At 41.5% G+C, this 24,245-nt stretch overlaps 1 protein-coding gene across 3 annotated transcripts in view; it reads left to right on the top strand.

The window, feature by feature from the left end:
- fbn1 (fibrillin 1) overlaps positions 1-24,245 on the top strand; it is an 85,556-nt gene that overhangs the window by 18,038 nt on the left and 43,273 nt on the right. For 2 of the 3 annotated variants that reach the window (XM_044134752.1, XM_044134735.1), the window contains exons 1-10: positions 1,439-1,737; positions 1,903-2,200; positions 4,687-4,769; positions 7,606-7,704; positions 8,414-8,509; positions 10,453-10,548; positions 19,252-19,449; positions 20,299-20,424; positions 22,319-22,444; positions 24,069-24,221. In XM_044134752.1, coding sequence (XP_043990687.1) covers positions 2,010-2,200; positions 4,687-4,769; positions 7,606-7,704; positions 8,414-8,509; positions 10,453-10,548; positions 19,252-19,449; positions 20,299-20,424; positions 22,319-22,444; positions 24,069-24,221 — 1,168 coding nt within the window. In that variant the 5' untranslated portion in view covers positions 1,439-1,737; positions 1,903-2,009. Of the gene's footprint in view, positions 1-1,438; positions 1,738-1,902; positions 2,201-4,686; positions 4,770-7,605; positions 7,705-8,413; positions 8,510-10,452; positions 10,549-19,251; positions 19,450-20,298; positions 20,425-22,318; positions 22,445-24,068; positions 24,222-24,245 lie in introns of those variants that run through there. The other variant, XM_044134742.1, reaches the window with a different exon arrangement.

The following is a 24,245-nucleotide window of genomic DNA, read 5'->3' as shown; positions in this document are numbered from 1 at the left end:
AGGGAAGCTGGGGTGGAATATAATGAAAAGTGACTGATTGCTGCTGGATTCAGATAGGAAACTTCAGAGTGGGGCAGGCTGACTGTATATTTACAGGGCGTGGTGACAGAAATCAGGCAGAGTGTGAAAACTATCACTGCGCTGAACAAAATTCCTCAAATCACAGTCTGTGCAAGGTACATACTTGCAGCATCTCCTATTGCAGCTCCAAAAGGCAGCACTGAAACCTCTTTTATTGTGCGTTTGTTGCAGATGGAAAAAAGTAACACAACTAAAGAGTCTTTGATGTGGAAGTTCTTCAGAAAACCTGTTGACGTTCAAGCGAGCGGGACTGTTGGAAAAAAAATTTGAGCTGCGGTAACTTTGTGAGCAGATGTGCTTCAAAGCTACACTTTGGTGCTACTTTCCGCAGAGTGAGATGTTTGCCAACCGTGAACCTAAAAACGGCTCACAGTAAAAATCTACAGGTGCAATATCTTAGTTCATCCTCTAGCAAGTAGAGATTATTAAAGATGTTAGTTGTCTGAACTTGGCAAGCCAGTGATATTTAAAAAAAAAAAACCCAGTAGAATGGGTTTATGAAAAATGTCACAGTTAAAATGAAATAAAACCTTCTTTCGTAGGACTTTGGCAGTAAGGAGTTAGCCTGTTGCACTAGATCCATTTTAAAGAAGAAAATAAAAAAAAAAATAAATGGAATAAATTCTAAAACTAATTCATTATCTGCCCCGCTAAAGAAGAATTTGTATCTCATAAGCCTGAGTCAAAATTGGAATATAGTTGCTCTGTATCTCACAGTCATGGGGTAATTAGATTACAAAGGAAGATGTAGAGTTCTCCCAATGATGAATAAAAATTATATGTATTACATTGTATCTTCTAATTTTGCGATGGCTCAAGGTGGTCTGCACTGGAAGAACCAGGAATAAAGAAAAAGTTCCATTAACAGGGTAAAAATGTTTAGCTTTTAGATGGACCCTGAACTTGATGGTAGAAACTCTCCAAATAATTTAGAAAACGCTGCTTGTGTATCAGATCAAACCTTTAACTTAACGTATTGCTAATTACTATTATTATTATTTGCTCTGATATCCTTATCTTAAATCTTGTGTTTTCATCAGCTGCATGCGGAAAATCGTCCTAATTAAAAGAACAATAGGCTTTAAGTAAGTGTGATTACTCAATTTATGCTTCATTTGGTGAATTGAGTTCAGAAAATGCCTTTTCAGTCATATTCAAGATCATTGAATATGACTGTAACTATGATTAGTCTGGGGTAGAAGCATGGAGGGTGGAACACGCTTCCATAGCTCACTGTGAAAGTTAAGGTAAGATACCGTTTTAAATGAAGCCACGCTTGCTTTTGTATCGCGAGAGCACAAAAAAAAAAGAAAGAGAAATTTTTGGGGAAAGTTGAGCAGAGCAGGGATGGGGAAAGAGCTCTGCGGAGAGAGGGGGAGAGACGCAGAGAGTTTCACTATTCCCATCCTCTGGAATGCATCCTCTGCTCTGACTTACCAGTGCAGAAACCAGCGCTGAGCTACGCGCGCATGAGTCATCTCCCAAAAGTTACAATGCGCATCCACTTATAGCAGCCGCAGGCGAAAGCTTTAAGTGACTTTTCCTCCTCTGCGCAGTTTTTTTTCTGCTCAGAGCGTTTATTCAGCTTTTACCTGGAAGTAAGAGTGAAGCGGTCCTGAGTCGGGTCCAAGGCGAATCTCCTTCTCTGGAGAGAAGGTAAAGCCCTCTCCTAACTTTGATTTTCTTTCTTAAAAAAAAAAAAGTCTTATTAGATGATGATACTGCGAGTATAAATTGATTTTATTTCATGAGGATTAATCATCTGCGTCTTTTTATTCATGCATTTGTTTTGTTTTGTTTCTTATATTATTGCTTTTCCAGCTTGCCTCCAGACTGCAGAGGTCCTACGGTGCCGGGGGAAAACTAGTGGAGCCCTTTAAGTTATTATTATATCACCGAGCACCGGAGTCGCGCTCTTTGGAGAGGACATGCCGGGCAGAAAGCGTGCAGGACGGCTGCTGCAGTTGGCCGTGGCTCTGCTGGCCTCGCTGTCGCTCCTTGGCGGACTCGGAGGCGCTGCAGAGGAGGTGGACACCGAGGACAGCGAGGCGGTGACCAGGCACACGGACACCAGAGCCAACAGGGCCAAGAGGAGAGGGGGGACGGATGTCCTTAGAGGGTAATGCGTCTGTCGTTTTTTTTCTTTTTCATTTTTTCTTCTCCTTTTTTTTTTTTTTTAAATTTTGATTTACATCATTTTAAGCTGTGTTATTTGAGCAGGTGTCATTACCTCCCGTCCTGCTTTTTCTTTTTTTGAGGAACACTGTAGGTCAAAACTCAGTTTTGTATGCGTGCATGTGTGTGTGTGTGTGCGCGCGCGTGTCTTTTAATAAGGCATGCTGAGACCTATGGGTGACATTGTGTGTGATGGGAAGTTTGGAGCAAAGTTTAGTAATTAAATACTGGCAGGAATACCACATTCCTGCTGACTGCAATAATAAATTACTTCCAAACAAAGAAGGCCATTGGTCTTGTGTGGCTGTGGCAGAAAGAGGAGGGGTAGGTAGAGGGGGTTGAGGGAGTGGAGGAGCTGGAGATGGGAGGTGGAGGGGGACTAACAGCCTAATCCTCCTTTTAGTCAAATACACCACACCCCAGTTGTGGATAAATCACATCTGCAGCTGTTCACAGTGGGTCACTGCTGGAGAGGTTGTGTGTAATGTGATTGTGTGCGTGTGTGTGTGTGTGTGTGTGTGTATGCATGTGATAGAGAGAGAGAGAGAGAGAGAGACAGACAGAAGGAAAGCAATGAAGAGAGGAGCAAATGCATGCGTCCAGTGATGACAGCAAACAGCTGATGGAGGTCAGATAGCAGACAGCTCAATGATCTCTCTCTGCAGGCGTTTCTATTTGACATGGCTAACTTTAATGTGTGGCAACATCTGGGCTCAAAGGCAGGAAGTGCATTCAGCCTGCATTCAGCCTGACTTACCACTGTTTCACACACCCAAGCCGATTCATTATTCACCTCACGGATCTGCTCCGAGTTACGACGCACGTCTTCCCTCCGGGACCAGTGTGGGCTCAGCGGGTGATCGCAAGTTCACACATGTTGACATGTTCCAGGCCTGTAGGTGGCAGGATGGTCACGGTGTTTTCTAGGAGGGTGTTTTCCTTATGCAGATGTGGTAAACAGGAAGTTATTTCTCTCTTTTTTTTTTTTTTTACCTCCAAGTTCAATCCGCCTTCTTCCTGCCCACACGTGCAATAATCGCTGTTTCCACTTATGACCAAATCCTCTTTCTCTTAATGAAAGAGAGGAATGTGCTGCAATGCTCAGAGAAGGTAGTTTTGAATTCAACTACAAGATTGTCCAGATATATGCATTGCCCAAACTTTTATACATTTTTCTTTAACTCCAAAAAGTGCCATCAAATTTTCATGAAGTCATTTGGTGTTTTTAGAGACCAAAAATCTTGGGAGTTCTTTGTTTGGATTTTTTTTTTGTGAACTGAAATCAAAGGGCAGTTGACCCTTGTTTTAAGATATAAATGATCTGCCTCTCAGTGCTAACAAAACCACCCAAAACAGTTGTTACCATTTGTAGCTTTTATTAAGAGCAGAACAAGCCACAAAAGAAATTTTGAAAAAGAAAAATGGAATAAGCTCAATATACGAATATATTAAATGTAAAGCACAATAACTTAGTGGGGTTGTAAGGGAACTGGTCCGAGATTGGAATGGGACAACATTTGGGTCAAGTGCTGATCCAAAGATTACAATGCTCAATCTTAGCTCATTTGATTTAGTTGTCCTATTCATTGGGCAAACCAATACTCAGATTTTGTGCCAAAATCTGAGTATTCAGTCCATATAATGTACTTTGATGCATTTTTCTGAGCATAATAAACATTACACAAGGATTAGAGGATTAGGGACGTGTTGCTTAATGCATAGATGGGGAAATTGTTTCATTTTCAGCTGGATTAAAAACTACTACAGCTATCGAGGAACCTGCACCATTTTTTCATTTAGCTGTAACAATAAAATATAAAATCAACTGAAATTAGCCGGGCAGGCTTCAAAGAAAACCAAAAATTTATATTTATTTGGAAAATCCTGATTATTGGCTCTCTAGGACTGCGGTTTTATTTTAATGTGACTGTCTGTCCGATTTAGATCAAATTAAAGGCAAGCAGCATCATAATTAATCAAACAAACTTCGGAAAAAACTCAGGATTTTAGTTACTTATTTAGAGCTCGAAAACAACGGAGCATTTCTGCTTCTTACTGTTGGTCTTAAATCACAAACATTCGAAGAAACTCAAAGGCCTCTGTCGTATTGTTGTGCACTTGCACAGGATATTATGAGAAATATTGTTTTCTGGCTGTGTGTGGGAAGGAAGAACAGTGTTTGATTTTCTAGCTCATTTCTATAAAGAAAAAAATATCCCCACAGAACTTTGACAGAGATGAAGGTGAACTTAATCACTGGGATTAGAATTGAAATCCTCGTGTTATGGCTTTGTCTTGTACGTTAAGAAACTCGAGCAGAGAGCAGCTGTGAATCCGGAGCTCAAGGAAGCTGTCAGCGTTACACACTTGAGAGTCACGTTGGACAAATGTGTGGACAACAGAAACCTAAAATGACTTTGTTTTTCACAGACCGAACGTGTGCGGCTCCAGAAACAGTGCCTACTGCTGCCCAGGCTGGAAGACTCTTACAGGAGGAAACCAGTGCATTGTTCGTAAGTACCGCCTCCCACCATGCACTGGTCTTTGATTCGAAATGTCAAGACAGGACTTAAGTCCCGCTTCGCAATTGGTTCAATTAGATCGCCTGTATTTCAGTTAATAATCAGCAGCAGTGGAAAAGTAGGCTCAACATTCTCTGACTTGCTGCAGCAGTCAGCAGAGTTAATGAAAAAGAGCTGAAGTAGAGTGAAATAAAAACATGGAACAGCAGCACCAGAGGTTCACTGCAGTTCAGAGTAAATCGTGGTCCTGTCCTTTCGGAGCCATTGTGATCCGTTGCTTCCCGTTGCCACTCCCACTTTTCAGTTGACTTTCACTGACAAAGTGTAGAAAACATCTTTGTTCATGAAATGGAGACAATAAATTAAATGCTAAACCATTTAAAATAGCGATGGATGGATTTCTTATTCTAATTTGCATGGTAGTTTTTAAATAGTAGAAGACATGAGTGAAGAAGACTTTATTTTCCAACTAATAGCTTCGAACGTTTAAAAGAAAGTACCTTACTGACGTGTGGAACGTGTTCTTGCAGGACTTATGGAGTTACGTCAACTTCAGTTTTTTTGACCAAACAAAATCCCCTGTCCACCCCTACAATTTCAAAGTTAAAATTGATTTCTATATAATAATCACAATTCCATTTTTTTAAACACAAAAATAAGTAAATGCATGAAAAAAATTCACCCCCTTCAAGTCAGTATGTACTCCTCTGTCTCTGCTTGGAGACAGAGGACAGAGTGAATACCTTTTCAAGTCCAGACACAAATTCTCAATTGGATGGAGGTCTGGTCTTGGACTAGGCCACACCAGAGCAGCCACCCAGGAACTGCAGTTTCAGAGAATAAAAAAGTTCTCTGAAACTGCAGTTCCCAGGCAAATGGAAACAAAAAGTCCTCCTACATTTCCTGCATTCACTTTACCCTGCAGCTTTACAAGTATTCCAGGGCCTGATGCCGAAAGCAAAGCAACCCCGCAGCATGATGCTGCCACCACCATCCTTCACAGTGTTGAAGATGAATTTATGGGGACATGCTGCGCTTGGTGTTTTATTCTGTTTACATCACTGTTGCTCTGTTGGCGCATTGAGGGAACAGTCAACCTAAGCCAAGAAGTATCTGGTAACAAATCAGTTCTGGTTTTCTGTTGCTATTTCATAGCAAAATTAATGCAAGCAGGTCCAGTTAAATGTTAAATATGGTCAGTTTGTAGTTTTATTCTTTCAGAGCATTTCGGTGCATGGCGACAATTAAGCTGCTATTTGTTAAAATCAACGTGTGCCTAAGGAAGCCAAAAGACAATGTCTTGAGTGTGGAGATAAAAGTAAAACTAACAGGAAAATACCCTCCATAGATGAGGAGGTTTGTTCCAACTGCATGGTGACAGGAACGAGACGGGACGAAAAAAGCTCAAAATGCGCAAACACTTGTCACGCAAAACGAAAATGTAGTTAATGAGCAATAACTGAATACCCACATGAGAGATGTAAGTATTTCTCATGTGTGTCCATTTTCTGGAGGAGACAATTATGATATTACTCTAACTACAAGCATAATTTCTAAGGAAATGCTTCAAGCCTAAATACAAAGATCCATAAAGTTCTGCTTTCCAAAACTGAAAGCTATGATGGCGATATGGGCTTTAAATTTTATCACTGTATTTTGTAGTATTTATTGGTTTAACAATAAAAGTGATAGTAAAAAGGCATATACAACTTCTTTGGAGTCGTTTTTTTAGGCAACTGTTTGGCATTGACATGCAGTCACAACCTCATAAAAACAAATATAGCTCCTAAAATCTGCAGTTAAGCTTATTTTGGAATTTATTCATATTCATTAGCCGAACCAACAGTGGAGGAACCAGAAAAAAATAACAATCCCAAGAATAGTGTCATCATTAATTGAAATGTGTTGTTGTTGTGATTACTCACAATCGTTATCACGGCAATAAACTTTTCATGACAACAAAGTACACGATAAATGTTTCCAGTAGTGTTTCCATGGAGATTTAACTCCCATTTTACCTTTAACTTTAGGAAGATACATTTATCTTCCTAAACAAAACTCCTTTATCTTGGAGTTTTATTTGTTTCTTTCCTGATGTTTGTTCATGTCCTCCACATAACTGGAAGTAATACAGTTGTTGAGAGTTCGAGCAATGTTGAAGTTGGTTCTGATGTTATTTTGTTTCTCAGAGATATTGTTTACCTATTGCTTTTTTCCCCCCTTCCTTCGTCTCCCGGTGTTTCAATCCGGAGACAGAAAAGTTTGAGGAGTTTTCAGAGCTGTGTGACTAAGCTCAGGCTGTACAGCTGGCAGGACGCCGGTCCCGGCTCTAATGGCATGGTTTCGCAGTGGGATTCTTAGAGAAGGGGTCAGTGGCGGGACTTCACCTGACAGCAGCTGGGAGCAGTGGACCTTGCCAGAAACAGTCTGGGTGGAAAAAAAAAAAGGGAGCAAATGAACAGACTGTGACAACTGGAAACACTCTCTGGCAACGAAGCTCTAAGCAGAAAATAGCTCGGCTGCCAGGTGTGCTTTGTCAAATTTGAATAATGTTTTTGCGATCCTTCTTGAGATTTTACGAATGAAAGTTCAGTCTGAGGTTGAGATCATTGTCTAAGCTGCACCAAAGGAAACTCGCAGCAGAAATTTAAAACCTGCAGTTGACAGGTTGACAAGCAACAGACACAAAACATACATTTTCTCACATGAATAATGATGACAAACGCTGGCGCCACAGCTCGAGAATTGCACAGTGTTTTGTCTTTTGAATTACGGCGGACATTTCCGCGGCGTGTCGTTTCACCAAGTGTTTTGCTCCCGTTTTCAGCAATCTGCCGGAGTACGTGCGGAGATGGTTTCTGCTCCAGACCCAACATGTGCACCTGCCCCAACGGACAGATTGCCTCAACCTGTGGATCGAAGTCAGGTCATTCAGCAATTCCTCTCTTCTTGATATGTTTTTTTTTTAAATTATTATATTTAGTGCATCGGTCAGAGTTAAACTGGCTCTATACCAATAGATAAGAATGGAATGGATTTTAGACAGTTCAGTCCAAATCCCACCCTTATCTTTACATTTTCATTTGGATGAGATAGTTTTAAAATAGCATTTAATCATCTCACAATCAGTAAGAATGTGTAGATCACGAAAATATGCAGGACTGCTTGGTTGAGTCTTAGCTCTAGCAAATATCAAATTTTCTGAGCACTGACTAATGTGGCAAAAATAATACTAGGTCAAAGAATCGTCTGAACACATCCAGGACGCCGCCTCCAGATTGGAGAAATTGATACATGTTGCAATCACGTTTTTTTGGAAGAGCAGCCAATCTCGTGGGCTGTTGTGTTTGAGTGCGTGTGTGTGAGCGGGCTATCTGCGGTTATGTGTGTTTTGGAAGATGTCCACAGTCAACATCTCCTCCGTCTTTCTCTCTCGCAGCTGCCAGCACTTCATATGTTTAAACAACAACAAAAAAAAAATAAAAAATCTCTTGGATATTATATCTCAGCTCAACTGTTGAGAAAACGCTTAGAGTCAATCTTTAAACATCTTCCACAGTATCACATGTTTGGGTAATCTGTAGACAGCTCCAACGTTGGTTTGATTGTGTGTTTTCACTTTGTTCAACCCGCAGTCCAGCACTGTAACATTCGCTGTATGAACGGAGGAACGTGTGCGGAGGACAGCTGTCAGTGTCAGAAGGGCTACGTTGGAAACCACTGCGGCCAACGTAAGAACGACCGCCGCTGCTTCCCATCTCCTCCGGACAAAGATGTGCTCTCTAACCCTGCAACGAACTCCTACTAAGTATTTAGGACATTTATTTTGCCGATTGACCTACACCATCAGCTCCATTCAAAATATGGGCGTAAGCACTTGGGGGGCGACACCCACTGGGTTGTGGTTGTGTTAAAGCTGTGGTTTTGGTGTTTTGGCTGTTGTTGTTGCTGATTTATGGAAACGGAGGAAAGGACGTTAAAGAACAGAGTTCATGCCTGTAAAGCAGTGACTCGGTCATCACAATAGCAGAGTTTTGCACAACTTATCAGCTACTTGACTGTGATTGGTGTCGTAATTTGATTTGAAACTGATCTGGGTTACTCAATTAGAGAATTAAGGCCATATTTTTCCAGACTTCTACACAACCTAATGCTTATTTTGGCAACCACAAGAATCTGCATGAAGCAGACCTTTTTTCTTTTACAAGGAGTGTGAGAATAGACCGAGGGGACAGCAGGGACCTCACATTTATGAATCTGTTAACAGCTACATGATATCTGCAGAGCGGTAGTCAAAATAATTTCAGCCCGTTTATGACTCTTTGTGGGAGAAACTTTTTGTGTGATTCATTAATCACAACTATTAAAAATCCTGATTGAGACCAGTGAAGTATTTATCTGCCGAAGTGTCAAAAATCAGTAAGCAGGTCATAAGTAGTTCCATAAGTCTTGGTCTTACTTATTAAACACATTATGAGATTTTTAGAAAAATACTTTTCTAACTTTTTATCACTGGTAGCTGTACTGCAATGTGAACTAACTTGTCTAACTAAGAAGAGCAGGAAAACGAGCTCATATTTGGTTTCAAAGAGTAACACTCCATACAGACATCTGGTTTCTGCTTATCTGAGCTTATCCAATCAAGGCAGGTCCAGTTGTTTAAGATGGAAAGTGTCTCCTCCCATGTGGTGTGGGAGGAGACACCTGTAATGTCCTGTTTCTCAGTCAAAAGCCAGAAGAATGGGCTTATTCCTGTTCTAACTCATCATGCTAACAACTGTTAGCAACATACAATCTCAACCACACATTTTCCCACAGTTTAAATAAAGAGGAAAATGCTTTAAATAGAACAAAATGTGTCCTCCGACGGCTCGTTTCAGTGGATTAAGCTTTTTCTGAAGACACAAACAGTTGGATATATTTATTGGGCCAGCGTGAAGATTTCAGTTTTGTCAAGAGAGTAAAGGCATTGTGATGGAGACAAGACTGGCTAACTAAAATGTGAGCAGTATGCTTGAAATTCTCTGGTTTGTCTATACTGATTGAATTATTATTATTATTATTTTTTTAAAAGGGAAATTTAAACTCTGATAAAAGCAAAATGAGAATGAAAATAGGATTAATCCATGCACGGTGTAAGGGGCAGCACAGTTTGTTAGTAAAATGTAGTGACCTATTGGAGTTAACATGAATTGTATTTAAAAACGCTGTCGACACCAATTCAAATATTAGCAACATAAAAGCAGATTGTAAACAGTTTTGATGGAAATGAAGCTTTAGCTATGCAAACAACAGGATGTTAAATCTGACTGTATTTAGACTAAACGTGTCGTCTTATACACAGAACCTAAAACCCTCTGTGCAAATGTGGCTTGTTCTCCCATAAAAAGGAATAAGCTGTCTTGTTCCCTCATAATTCACAGAGATCCTGGGAAAGACTTTAGCTCGGCAAACAGATGATTAAATCATTGAGCGTTCAGGTTTGAAGAGTTACTTCCCTTCAGGGACGCAGAATCAAACCGTGCCCCTAAATTAAATGAAAACAACCAAAAAAAAAAACCACCCAAAGTTTATCTGCTTTACACACATGTTCACAATCATTGAGAAAACTTTCATTTAGAATCAATGTCTTCATGTTGTCTCATGGTTATTGTTTGCCTTTTTTCTCCCGCAGCGGTTTGTGAAAATGGCTGTCTGAACGGAGGAAGGTGCGTGGCTCCCAACAGATGTGTTTGTACGTACGGCTTCACCGGAGCCCAGTGTGAGAGAGGTAATGAATCCCACACAGCTCTGCTCTTCTCCTCCCCTTCATCCTACATCCATCCCACTTTCGATTTCCTCCACATTCCAGACTCGCTGCTGCTTCTGCTGCTGCTGGACAGGTTTTCAGATCAGCACGTGCAGCTTTTATAAAAACGTGACTCCACGCTGATCGTTTTGTCGCTTCCTGTGACTGGTCGGTCATGCCGCACGATACAAGAACTCGGTTTGTCCAGGAACGTTTGTATGTCAGGCTCAGGTTCGGAAATGACCATTATTTTCCACATCTGCTCTGAAATGACACTCTGGGGAGAATAACGACGCTGTGATCGTGCACTGTTTGGTAACTGAAGACCTCCCGTCCTCCTGTGGTTGCTTTTTGGCTTATGTAAGCAAAGACTCCCCAGTATACAAGCACACTCAAAATACGGGCAATCAGTGCTGCGTTTGAGGCGAATGTGCATGTGCTCAGGCTTGTTCTCGTGCGTGTTGCAGCAGTGACCTGTAGGGGTCAGTGTGAAGGCCTCGTAACACTAATATTTGGACTGACAGTACAGTTCTTAATTAGTTGTGCCCTTGTAACAAGACGATGCTTCATGGACCTCTCTGTCAGATTTGTCCTGTAGTTTACATCATTGTTTTTTTAAACCCTCTAACTAGTGAGAGCAATCTAGTCGCCCCTCAGTTTGTTGCCATATCTTATCTTGCTGAGCGGCCTGCTGTGCGCTCTGGGTTTGTGCTTTTTTTTCATGTCTGGCTAGATGGTGTGTACGGACCACTACACACATGTTCGTGGCTACGGGCCTGAAAGCAGAGTCGAAAGGCACATCTGGTTTTAAAACTTAGATCTGCTAAGCAGAGTGAGGAGAATGCAAACAGACCATTTGCTCTCAGCTGTATTTATCTCTTGCATCGAAATGTGACTTTGACTCTGGAATCTCGCCGTTTTTTTCTGCAGTGATTTCATAAACTGTGTTCTTGCAAACCTCACCATACTCCTTGACCTTGTCTCACACTACAACCTCAGATTTCAATTTATTTTATCTGGATGGTATGTGACAAACCAACACAAAGTAACACATGTATTGGATTTGAAATTATACGCAATTTCCATTATTTCTACAAATAAATGCTTGAAAAGCGCACATCCATCTTTTGCTGCAGCTTCAGCTGTAAAAGTCTGTTGAGGTCTTAAATGTTTTGCCCGTTTTTTAAATACTTGTAGCTCTCAGTCGGATTTGAGCAGAATGTTTTACGTTCCCCAATTAGATCTAAGTCAGACCTTTACCAGACCAATGCGTTTGTGCCACTACAGGGTCTAGTTTGGCTATTAGTAACGATAAAAACATTCTTAGGCCAATTATTAATGGAACTATCAATTTGCCAAGTTGGGCAAACACTTGATTATCAAGAAAATAACAGCAAAGTTGTTCAGTCTCAGTTGTTGCCTATAAATCCCTGCCTGATGAGGCCTCATGTTTAGAATAACAGATGAAGGCGTAAGTTCAGCACTGGCAGCAGCAAGACACTATATGTTCTTTTGATAACAAACAGGAGTTTATTAACCAAAAGACTTCCGCCTTGAAAAACACTTCAGTCAACAAATTTATTATACTAGTAGCTTCAAACTAAACTACTGAGAAAAAGATAAAACAATGAGGAAACATATAAACTACTAAAAGCACAAACAAAGAAAAAAAGCGTGAAAACATAACCAATAAAATTATACAACTATGTCGCATGAACTGCAAACGTTGAGAAACCAGTTTTGTTGAAGAGGGATTTATAAATGGCAAAGTTAGTTGTAACTAATTCAGATTAGTTTGCACCAAAACGCTCTGATGAAAAATATTTCGGTGTAGCTCTATGTTTAAGCTGGTCGCCCTGCAGGAGGACGAACCTGAGATCTGCTGCAGTCTCCAGCAGCTTTTCTTCTGGTTTTACAGTGTATTTAGCGCCATCTATCTCACCATCAACTCTGACCAGCTTTCCCAGGTCTGCTGAGGAAAATCATCACCACAGAATGACGTTGTCACCACCATGTTTCACTGAGGGGATGCTGTGTTCAGTGCCATGAGCTGATGTTACGTTTTCTGCCCACATAGCAGTTGGAATGTAGATCAAAACGTTTTGGGTCCGTCTAACCAGAGCCTCTTCTTCTGTGTTTTCTGTTTTCCTACATGGTTTGTGGCAAACTGTAAACAGGACCTCATGTGACTTTCTGTAAGCCAAAGCAGGCTGGGAGCCACTCATCCACAGCAGCCAGACTTACAGAGTACACAAACAATAATTGTCTGGTGTGATCCTTCCACCTAAGCCGCGGATCACCTCCGAAGTTCCCATGTTTATCTTGGTTGCTACTCCGATTAATGTTTATCATTATAGGTGGATCGCCAAAGCTCAGTAGGTTTGCGGTTGTGCCATGCACTTTTCCTCGTTGAATGATGACTTAAGCGGCGCATTAATGAGCATTTCAAAGACTGCGATCATATTTTATAACCTGAATCTGCTTCAAACATTTTCCATGACGTTCTCCCTGAGCTGTCTCGCTGTGCTCTTTGGTCATCCTGATACACTTTGTTCACTAATGTCCTAGTAGAAGAGCTGGATTTATACTGAGAGTGAAACACATACACACACAGGTGGAGTCTACCTACTTATGGTTACTTTCAAAAACAATTTAAAAGCTAGAGTGGATGGGGTTGACTTTACATCACAGTTTACAAATATGCATCTAAAAGAAAATCCATGTCACCGTTTTGTACTCTTCTGATGTGCTACTACATAAAATCTCAGTAAAACACATTGCTTATATTTGCAATAAAAAGTAATAAAAAGTTAAAGGGCTGTAAATACTTTAGCAAGTTTGTGCGACCCTTTGTTTTATAGCACGTTCTCCTGTCACACTTTTGAGGCAAAAAAAAAAAAAAAGCTTCACATCATTAAATATAAATAAGATGAATTCATGTGACGCGAGATTCCAGCTGCAGGAGGCTTGGACTGATTCAACCCAGCTTCACTGCTCCAGGTGTTTGGAGGAGAAATCTGGAGGCCTTGGCTGGTATCTGTGCTCAGCCCATAATATCTGTTCATTTAAAAAGCCAACAACCCCTTTAGGCTCAGGTAATGAGCTGCTTTCCGCCAATATTAAAAACAACAGTTTTATTTGCTGAGACGCTGTTTAGGGAATTTATGTCTCGGTGTTAACAATGCCATGGCAAAGGTTTTCGCTCTTTATCCTCTTCCCCATGAGATGACGTCATTGTGCATGGCTTCCTGATTGCTATCCTTTGGCTTGATATTCTGCATAATGCCCTGTGGTTGTTGTCCTTTCGATCATTCTGCAAAGTTGTGCTTAAGGTCAACCGGTCGGTTTCTTCAAGAAATCAGATTCAACTGTTCTCATCAATTACACAAAATCTTCCGGGTCCCGAAGCAGTAAAAACGGCCCCAGACCATCACAGCACCATGTCCGACTGTCGGCATGTTGTTGGGACCCAGTTCTTCCAAAATGTTCCACTTTTATTTGTCAATCCACTGAATATTTTCCAAAAACTCTGAGGTTTTTGGCACATGTTTGAGGGAATTCGTGTTCCTTTAGGTTCCTTTGGCGTTTTACACCTTTGGCCCGGTCTCATTTTCAGCGTTTAATCATGACCTTGGATGAGTGGATAAGTGAGATTGTTCCATATTTTCTCTATTTGTGGATAATGGTTTCAGTTCAAATTTGCAAGCCACATCGTAAAATGTGGTTAATCTCAGATAATTTATGATTTAAAAGAGTTTCTCCACATACCTCAAGTTGGTTTAGATCACTTTTTCCCTTAATAACTGAAGTCATTTGAAAACTTCCCTGCCATTTGCCTTTTCTCACCGCTCCATTTTAATACCATTAAGAGCAACAAAAAAAATTTTTGTAGCAAAATAGTTGTGGAGGGATACCTCCATGACATTCTCTCATGTTCCTCTTCACTTAGCATTTTGGTTAAACAAAAGACCTAGAGGACGTAGATGTATGGATGCAATGGTATTTTAGTCTGACTTTTCTTTCTGGAATTTCTTTGGCCAGAATCTACGGCCTCCCTGAGGGAAAGTCATTGTGCTCGCACATAAACACAAGCATATGCATAAAGCACATGTGTTTGCAGACCCCACTTGATTTTAATGCAATTTACAGAACTGTGCTCCATTATGGCTTGATCTTATCACATTAGCAACGTCACGAGGTTTCTAAACACATGTGATCCGAGCAGCAGTCGCTCTCAGGACTCCTGAGGTTTTCTTGGATGTAGGAAAATGGGACGAAGACATCACTGCAGCAGAGAGACGCATGCTGCCTGAGTGACTGATGACCTGCTGACTGGGAACAGCTGACTGCTGCTTCAGTGTGCTCCTTTGTTGGTAGCAAATGCGATTTAGGTTGGAATGAGGAATTTCTGGAGACACGGCCACAGTCCGGCTCCTGTTGCATCCATCGCTGTTTCCTCCTGCTGCAGTCATTCGACTACGGAGCAATAAAATAAAGCATTAGCTATGACGCCAGTGAGTTCACTTGGGATGGTGGAGGAAGACGGGCCAAAAATGTGCAAACACGTGAGCTACTAAGTCAAAAAAAGAAAAGAGAGAGAGAAAGAAAAGTCTCTCTCTCTCCGGCACCGGAGGGATGTCGGTCAGTCAGCTGAGGGATGCTTTCGGTTCCTATGCCTCACTGACTTTCTTCTGTCAGCCTCTGTTTTATTCTGATGCAAATCCCAGTGGATAGATAACTAAAGTGTTTGTGTCTTTTCCATCTGTGATCGAATTCATGCTCAACTTGTTTGTTCTGGGAAAATGGAGAAATCTGTTGACCTGCCAATAAGTAAACCCCACCCGACTATATAACCCAATAATGGAAACACACACAAATTACAAAAACTCATGCATGCAGAGCTGCGAGGGTAGAAATTATCTTTATTCAGGGACATCAAAGTAAAAGTGCGTGAGCACAATGTGGAACAACTCCGAAAATTATATGATTTTTGTGAGTATAAATAGGTCATATTTTGGACTTCCAGGACCCTGTTTTGACCCACTTCGAAGCGGAGATTCCTAAATTTACCCTGGCAGAAACATTTCTGCATGGAGTCGCCACAAACTTTCCACTGTCCAACTTTTCTATAAATTTGTGGTGTGTTTTGAGATTATTGCTGGCTCTAATGAGCTGCAGTTCTGCATGTGTGTGCGTGCGCTGGGGTGTATTTGTGTGTGTGCGCACGTGCGATTGCTCCCAGATGTACTTACATGACTCGGGTGGGTCCCCCCAGCTGCATGCAGCAGAGAAAGACACAGAAGGATGACGAATGAAATGACACCATTTTCACCCTACAGCTGTCTGCCTCTCCCTGTTTACCTCAGCCGACTCTTAAAGTCCCGTGATTACATTTATTCCCCCTCTAATATTTCAACTCTCTTGCGCTAATTAGAGTTTTTATATGTGTGTTTAGTGTCAAATATTCATGTGTGATAGTAAAACAAATATCACGTCTGAAGTGCTCGACATAAATTAGTGCCACATGAGAACTTTCCAGTTTATGTGTTTATGTGTTAGTACTGCTCACGCAGTACTTTGTTGCTATTGTTCATTTAAAGTTGAAAAAGTGCACGTATAGGAAGTAGTTTACAGTATGAAAAACTATAGCAAATGCTAAGACCTAAAAATGAAAATGCAATTGAGATGAAGTATTTGTCTTTTAGCCAAAACCTTTGAATGTCAGGGTATCTGCTCTTCTGTATCTTGAACAAATAACAACATGCTTAACAAAGGTGTTCAAAAATAAACACATTGATCATATGGATCTATTTTAAACAAAGTTAATGTGGCTTGAGATCTCCTGATACTGAAATGTCTTGATTTTGTCATCTAGACTAGAGGAAGCCCTAATCAGTGGCAGCCATCTTTACTTTTTGTTCATGAGCAAAATAAATAAAATGTGAATTTTCCAAATCCAGAACTGGGACTGGAGAAATCAGAAGAAACCAGAAAATCTATAAAAAATAAATGAAATAAAAAAAAACCGCAACGAATTTTTGTATCACTATTTAGAATTGAAAGAACATTTTTGTAGATGTTGAGTTGATTATTGGGTGTGAAGTTCTTGGGATGTGACGTGTAGAGGCTGATCGGTTTGGAGAGTGATTGAAACGCCGCTACTTTGTAGCTGTTTGGAGACTTGGACTTGTGGCTGGAAGGAAAGTTGAGTAAAAATCAGAAAGCATTTGGACTCCAGTCGAGTCTGAGCGGGAGGGAGGGGGACAGAATGAGAGATGACCCAGTTCTGTTTCACACAGGACCGGTGCCAGAGGCACAGAGACCGTGGAGGCTGTGGTGCACGTGACGGGCCTGGGCTGGGCCCCGGTCCACACGGGAAACGCACAATGTCTCGTTTGTTTTAAATGACTGTGCTGTTGGAGCTGGTCTCTCTCTTCCCTCTTGCTGTCTGCTGCGAGCTCTGAAATGTGGAAATGATTTTTGCCTTTGGATCGTGGCCAGATTGTTTTGGGGACCGATGTGTCTTTCCTTGTCTTTCTTTCCCGCTATCAGTGTTTTATCATCTTCCAAAATCTTTCACCTGATAAAACTCTGTGATTTTGTCAAATCGGCTGGGAGTTTTCAACTAAGGAGTGGCATTTGGAAGGAGAACACAAATGCATACCAGCCGCTGGCTCAGGGGAATGAGATTTGAACCGATTTGAAGGGGAGGAGAGGAGAGTGGTCTTGATGGAGGGACTTTCTTCACACTGTCATATTTGTTGTAAGCCATTTAGTTTTACCTCTAGGGTGCTGTAGTTAGTGAGAAAATCACCTTCTGTGTTCCAGAAACACACCCTGCCAGCCAGCCTCTGCTGACATTAAGAACTTATCCCCTATATTTTGTATCATTAGACAAATAAAAGCTCTCCAAACTACATGATACATGTGCCTCCCACCCGCCTCTGCCACTAGACACAACACGAGGACTGAAGTAGTGTAAGGGAGTTCTCACACCTGAGGTATTTTGCCCATTTAAAGCGAACTCTGGTTCCTTTCCCTCCTTGGTGTGGTTTTGTTTGTGTACCCGGACCATTTGGAGGAGGTGGGCTTGGTATGCTTCCAAACGAAGCATAGAGCAGTCCATGGTGTACCGTGTGAATCTGATGCAGACACAGCGTACCCGGTGCAAGCTTGATCTAAGCGCCTTGCCGTAGTCAGGTATGTGTTGCATTGTGGGATGCGGTAGAGTAACCAAGCCAACAAGCAGTGGCGGCGCACCCTTTCCTATGCAACTGTTAAGACATCTTCTCATAATCATTCAGTATGCTTCTAATTTTGCTTAAAAAAAATAGCCAGAAACGGGGCGTGTTGTGGTGGCGCAGGGGAACGTCGCGGGTTCGACTCCTGGTCCCGGCGACCCTTGCCGCATGTCCCCCCCAAAACCCCCCTTCCTGTCTGCCTACTGTCGCAAAAACATGAGCCACTACTGTCACAAAAACTCTTAAAAAAAAAATGGAAAAAAAAATGGAAAAAAAGAAACATAGCCAGAAACACATTTTTTAGGTGATACTTATGTTCTGCAGCTGTCTTCAAAGATTATCCTGAACTCCTCTTTATCTCTGGTTTTTCTCAAACACAGACAGACAAGTGCAATGTTATAATGTTACATGTACCTGAGAGTCTGGCCAGTTCAAATGTCAAGAACAGACAATAAGTTAATTACAGAGTACCTTCCTGTGCAAACTGTGGCCCTTTCACCATGTTTGATGGAAGCGCGCTGCAGAAGTGGGATTCAGGCTGAGCGCTTCTGTTTATGCTTGACATAGGTTCTACGTTTGCCTGTAATCCACCGAAAAAGTTTTTGATGTCTTACTGTCTGAATGGTGAAGTGGTGTAGGGTCCAGATCTGACATTGGGTTCAGCATACAAAAGGAATCAGAATCTTCTTTTGGTTTAGTTTGTTTTTAAAAGGTTTTACGAGCCACAAAACATTGGACGTTCGAGTCGAAGTTGTCCCTGTGTCAAATGCAGACTCGAACTGCAACATAGGCCCACGATGAGGACAGGAAGCTTGAAAGCAGATGCTAAATTAGCTGCTGTTAGCAACAAATAATCTATTCATGGGATTCTCACGGTGCTTCTAAATCATTATAAACTTGTAACAATATCTTTAGCTTGCCAAGTGCCAAAAATACTTAGACATACTATTTAAAAACGTGGGAGGTTTCTTCAGTGGCTTTTCCAGGCGAAGAATGTCTTTTTTAGGACACCTGGTCGAGAAAATACTACAACAAACTACTATTACGACTCTAATCAAATATTGACTGAGATTAAAAAATATTTAATTGGTAGTTCTTTCAAACTGCAGTAAGATTCTCATTTTCAGTAGTTTTAGATGGAAGGAGTTTGCTCTTATATGGCCTTGCTCGGAGTAGGTGTTTGCTTTTCTCCCCCAGGAGATTTTCCTCCTAACTCTGAAGTCGGATCGCTACCGTCTACTGCACTGCTAGGTTCTTCAACGAGTCCAACTTCAATCCCACTAACATATTCCTTTGGCTTTCTTATCACAGTTTGGATGGGTGTTTGTTGTGTCAACATGCCCCACTGGTTACTGAGTGTTACAACCTGTTTGCAAGTAGTGCTGACGGTAAAGAGGTAACTACACATTTTGAGTTAAAATATACTGTTGGTTTCTCCGGGCAGACTACAGAACCGGGCCATGCTTTGCCTCCGTGAACAACCAGATGTGCCAAGGCCAGCTCACAGGGATCGTCTGCACAAAAACCTTGTGCTGTGCCACAGTCGGACGGGCGTGGGGTCACCCCTGTGAGATGTGCCCCGCTCAGCCTCACCCCTGCCGAAGAGGGTTCATACCAAACCACCGCACTGGGGCGTGCCAAGGTAAAGTCTGTTCATAAAGCCTGCGTCTCTTGTTTCTTCTTCTAATTTAGTCCTGTTTCTTTGCCTCTGTCTCTTTTCCCAGTCACTTCTACCCCTTTGTATCTTAACTCGCTTTTCCTCCGAGTCTTCCCCTATTTTTCTGTCATGCCCTCAAACCCCGCTACAGAGGATTAGCTCTAATTGGGTTAAATTGGGTGGGTGGCAGTGCCTCCCACATGTGCATGGAATGCCCACAGACAGACACCCGCTGTGACAGGACTGTCAGAATTGGTAACACGGGTCAGTGGCAGTGCCACGTGGGAGAGCTCATTTCTGGTAAGACGGCCCTGTGCCTCGCTGCCTCAGACCCAATAACATCAGAACCTCTGCAGGGGAGGCAGACCTGCGCCAGAGACCTACTGGAACATGGAGTACTCTGAGACCACTCAACGTCAAAGTGTCCTGCAGATTTTCTGCCTCATTTCTTGATTTTATTTGCTTGAAATTGTTAAATGAATTAAACTGAGTCATCAGCATAGTGCATAAACCCGTTGCACTGTCTCAGCGATGGGTATCCCTTCAACCTTGGTAATGTCCCGTGATTGAGGGTTTAGCGCTCTGTTAAACTCCACACCCTGCTTCAAATACTTTGCTAATGTTTCTTCGCTTTTCTTTGCTTCACTTTCTGTTCCTCCTGCAGGAAATCTTCTCTTTCTTTCCTCTTTTCCCCTCATCACAATGATGAACAAAGAAAAGTCAAAGGAGGACAGACCCAGAAAAGATGTATGCTGCCTAATGTGTTAATTTTTTGTAACTATGGAATGGGAACTAAGCATTAATTACATGTTTTTTCGTTTCTTCTTTGTCCAGATGTGGATGAATGCCAGGCCATCCCTGGCATCTGCCAAGGAGGCAACTGCATCAACACAGTGGGGTCCTTTGAATGTAAATGCCCCGCTGGGCACAAATTCAACGAGATCTCGCAGAAATGCGAAGGTGAGTTTTAAGCTTTGAGTCGTGGCGGTGAGGATCATGTGAACTGACTGACTTTCAGAGTGAATGACAGAGTACACTAAGAAATATTTAAAAGAGCCTAAACATTAAGAGAGAACCACATCCGTCTCTGTGGTTTACTTCATCTCAGTAATGGTATTTTGGTTTTTACATTGTGGGGAAAAGACCACACACTTTTCCCTTAAAATAAGTTTAATTAAACCAAAGTAGCAGTCAGTTTTCTGTCAGCTGTACAGCTCTTAAAGCTGAGGTTTTAGAGAAATGCTGCTTTATTATCGTTTTGCTCTACATTAAAGTTCCCTCATAGTTACAGTACAGATCTGCTGTTTCCACTGTTTGTCGTACTAAAAATATTTCCAATCAGGCAAATTTAAGCTGACTAAAATACAAAAAAGCTGTCTTGAAATGCTGATTTAATTTATTTAGGGTGAAAACTACCCTAACGGATTCGGCTCTGTTGGAAAAAAAAAAAAAACTAACCTGGTTGTGTCACCTGTAGTGTAAGATATGTGTTGAACTCGGGGGTGGGCATTTATTGCATCGCTTATCATTTTTTGTGAAAAATCCCTTATCATGATAAGAATTTTGATTTATTGTTGTCAATATGAATTCTAAATAGTAATAATAATAAAGATAACTGTCTATATTGTCAAGATTACTTTATTTTCTCTTCTGTTTCTTTCAATGAGTGTATCAATAAATACCACCCATCCATCCATTTTCTAAACACCCTTCGTCCCTAATGGGGTCTGGAGGGTTGCTGGTGTTTATCTCCAGCTACGTTCTGGGCGAGAGGCGGGGTTCACCCTGGACAGGTCGCCAGTCTGTTGCAGGGCAACACAGAGACATACAGGACACACAACTATTCACACACACACTCACACCTAGGGAGAATTTAGAGAGACCAATTAACCTGACAGTCATGTTTTTGGACTGTGGGAGGAAGCCGGAGAACCCGGAGAGAACCCACCATGCACTGGGAGAACATGCAAACTCCATGCAGAGTTTGCATGGAGTTTCGAACCCAGGACCTTCTTGCTGCAAGGCAACAGCTCTACCAACTGCGCCACTGTGCAGCCCTCAATAAATACCAATAAAGTAAAAAAAAACAAAACAAATAAAATGCATTTAGTGTGAACGGTCTAGTGATGCAAACCAGTCACATTTCTTTGTGTGACTGGTGTCCTAAAGAAACCAATTACAAATGGTTTCAAGAACAATATTTGTATTTGTTGGGAAACGATTGCTGTGCCATGAAATCACAGCAACACAGTAAACTACAAAAGAAGTAACAGGTACCCCAATATTACCACAAAATGTCATGAAAAAACTTTAAGAGCATATTGCCCACCCCTCGTTGCACTGTGGAGATTTCTCAACTTTGAATAAGAAAAACATGGAAAAGATAAAGTTTTTATGTGTAAATAAAACTGATTTGCTGAACATTGTTATTTTAATTCCACCCTATTTTATTAATCTCAAATTTGGCTTCAGAATGACCCAGAAATATTAAATGTTAAATATTTCCATCTTCGTCATGACTTGAATAAAACAGTAAGTCTGTGAGAAATACTGGCTCTGAAACGCATAAATTCTGATCATTTCCAGACCAGCTTTAAATCTGTTATCCTGGCACTCTTCTTCAGAGAGAATATGTGCTATTTTATGCCCATTAATAATTGCCGGAAAGCCTCTGGACTGTGTAAAACACATTTGAAACACATCTAAGTTACGGTGTGTTCTCTAAAAGGTGCCGTGTCTGATTATGAGCGCTTCAAGGAAAGTTGAGTTTTGCTCGCACAGGAGAGAATCTGCCGTGGTCTTTGGGTTCAACATCCTGGGACCATGTCTCGTTTCCATCCTCTCCTCTTCGCAGATCTGGATGAGTGTTCGAACATTCCTGGTCTTTGTGGCGTGGGTGAATGCTATAATACCGTTGGCAGCTACTTCTGCAAGTGTCCCCAGGGATATTACACCTCTGTCGATGGATCCAGGTGTTTGGGTGAGCTCCAAGTCACACCGACTCTCACGCCCCATTAAAGCATAAACAGGTTTATTGTGTCGTCCACTTTGTCCTTGTTTGTCTCTGGCAACTCAAACACAGAAAGTAAAACATTTCAGTCAGGAAGGTGATGCTTCAACCTCTTTCTCTTTTCCCATGAGTCCTATGTTTGGCACGTAGGGAAGAAAAAGTTGAAACGCATCCATCGTTCCATCTGGAAGAATTTAGGTCAGTAGTCAAGTCCCCGTCTGTAGTTCCACAACAATGGACTGCAGCACTGTGCAAAGGTCTTTGGTCATTCTTTATTTGTTTTACATGTGTGCATCTTTAGACTTTTATTGTTTCAAGTAATCTTCAGGAATAGTTTATCAGGTTTTTCTTTTAAGGTTTTTGCTGTTATTTTCCTTAATTTGTAGTCCAGTGCCAAATCACTCTCTAAAGAGTGATATTTTTGTTTTTTCCACTTGAGTCACACTTAAGCAGTGTGGTTTGGGCTTATCTCTCAATTTTTTAAGAACCAACTAAATTTGTTCTCTTTAAGCTTTTATTTTTGTTTTTTTGTTTTTTACCAGAATTCTGTCAAGAAACAAATTAAGTTTCCATTATATAACTCTGACCCTCTAGTACAGTTGTCAGGACAAATTGAATCACTTAGCAGTGCTATACTGAATCTTGAAGACTCATTCCCTAACATCTGACTTATAGTAGATTGTCAACAGATGTTTAAAGATTGGATCGGAAATCAATAAAAAAAAAAGCATACACAGTTCGAAGAAAATTTTCGATTAACCTTCAGAAGGTTTGGGGTAATACTAAGAAACACTGGCTTCTTCAAAGCAAACAATAAAAAAGACAAGTTTAAGCTTTTGGCGTAGAAAAAAATGACATATTATGAGTGAGGTAAGACGAGCTTGACTTTTGGAGGAAGAGAACTGTGCGTGCGTTTGACTGTCAGTCCACCGGAACTGCGATGATGATTTCCAGAAAAGCTGAAAAAGTCCCTCCTTAAGCTCAGTTTCAACCAAAACAGACCAGGGAAGAATGCGAGTCGGAATAATCCATGTGACCTTCAAGCGCATTATCACACTCGCATGCATGCACACAGAAACATATGCAAACACACGCTCGCATTACCCCCCTCAGGAGAGCATGCTTGGAAGGAATGTCTGAGTCTTCCGTGCCAAAAAGCTGCAGTGCCAAACATTTTAGTCTACTTCCCATGCAGCAACGCTACAAGTCTAGACCCTGAAGGACTGATTTTTTTTTTTTCTTTTAATGTGCATTTTTCAGTTCATGCATACCTGGAATCATTCAAATTAACCAACGATAAGGTGATGGAAAATGGCTCTATGCTGGCGCACATTGGTTTAGCTGGCTATGAAACAAAACGTCTGTGACTCATGCTGGAGCAAGGAGCCATAAACTGCAGGATGGAGAGAAAGTTCTCATAAAATATGAATTGATGACTTTTGGAAGTTACCCCCATCCCCAAATAATGGAAAGTCTGAAACGACGACCTCTGTTTGATTCTACTCTTGCCAGTTTCTCAACATGCGGACAGCGCAGGTCACAATCATGAAGCATGATTGGTTTAACTTACTTCACGCCGTGTCGTTTTTCACAGACGCTCGCGGTGGATACTGCTACGGAAGCCTGGTGGACGGACGCTGCGCCGGCCAAAACTCACAGCTGTTGACGAAAATGCAGTGCTGCTGTGACAGTGGGCGCTGCTGGTCTGACGGTTCCACGCCGGAGATGTGCCCCATTCGTGGAACAGGTGGAGTCTCGAATGATCTCACAT

Source organism: Gambusia affinis, linkage group LG02 (assembly GCF_019740435.1).
Source record: "Gambusia affinis linkage group LG02, SWU_Gaff_1.0, whole genome shotgun sequence".
Classification (NCBI taxonomy): domain Eukaryota; kingdom Metazoa; phylum Chordata; class Actinopteri; order Cyprinodontiformes; family Poeciliidae; genus Gambusia; species Gambusia affinis.
This window is presented reverse-complemented; position numbering and strand designations above follow the sequence as displayed.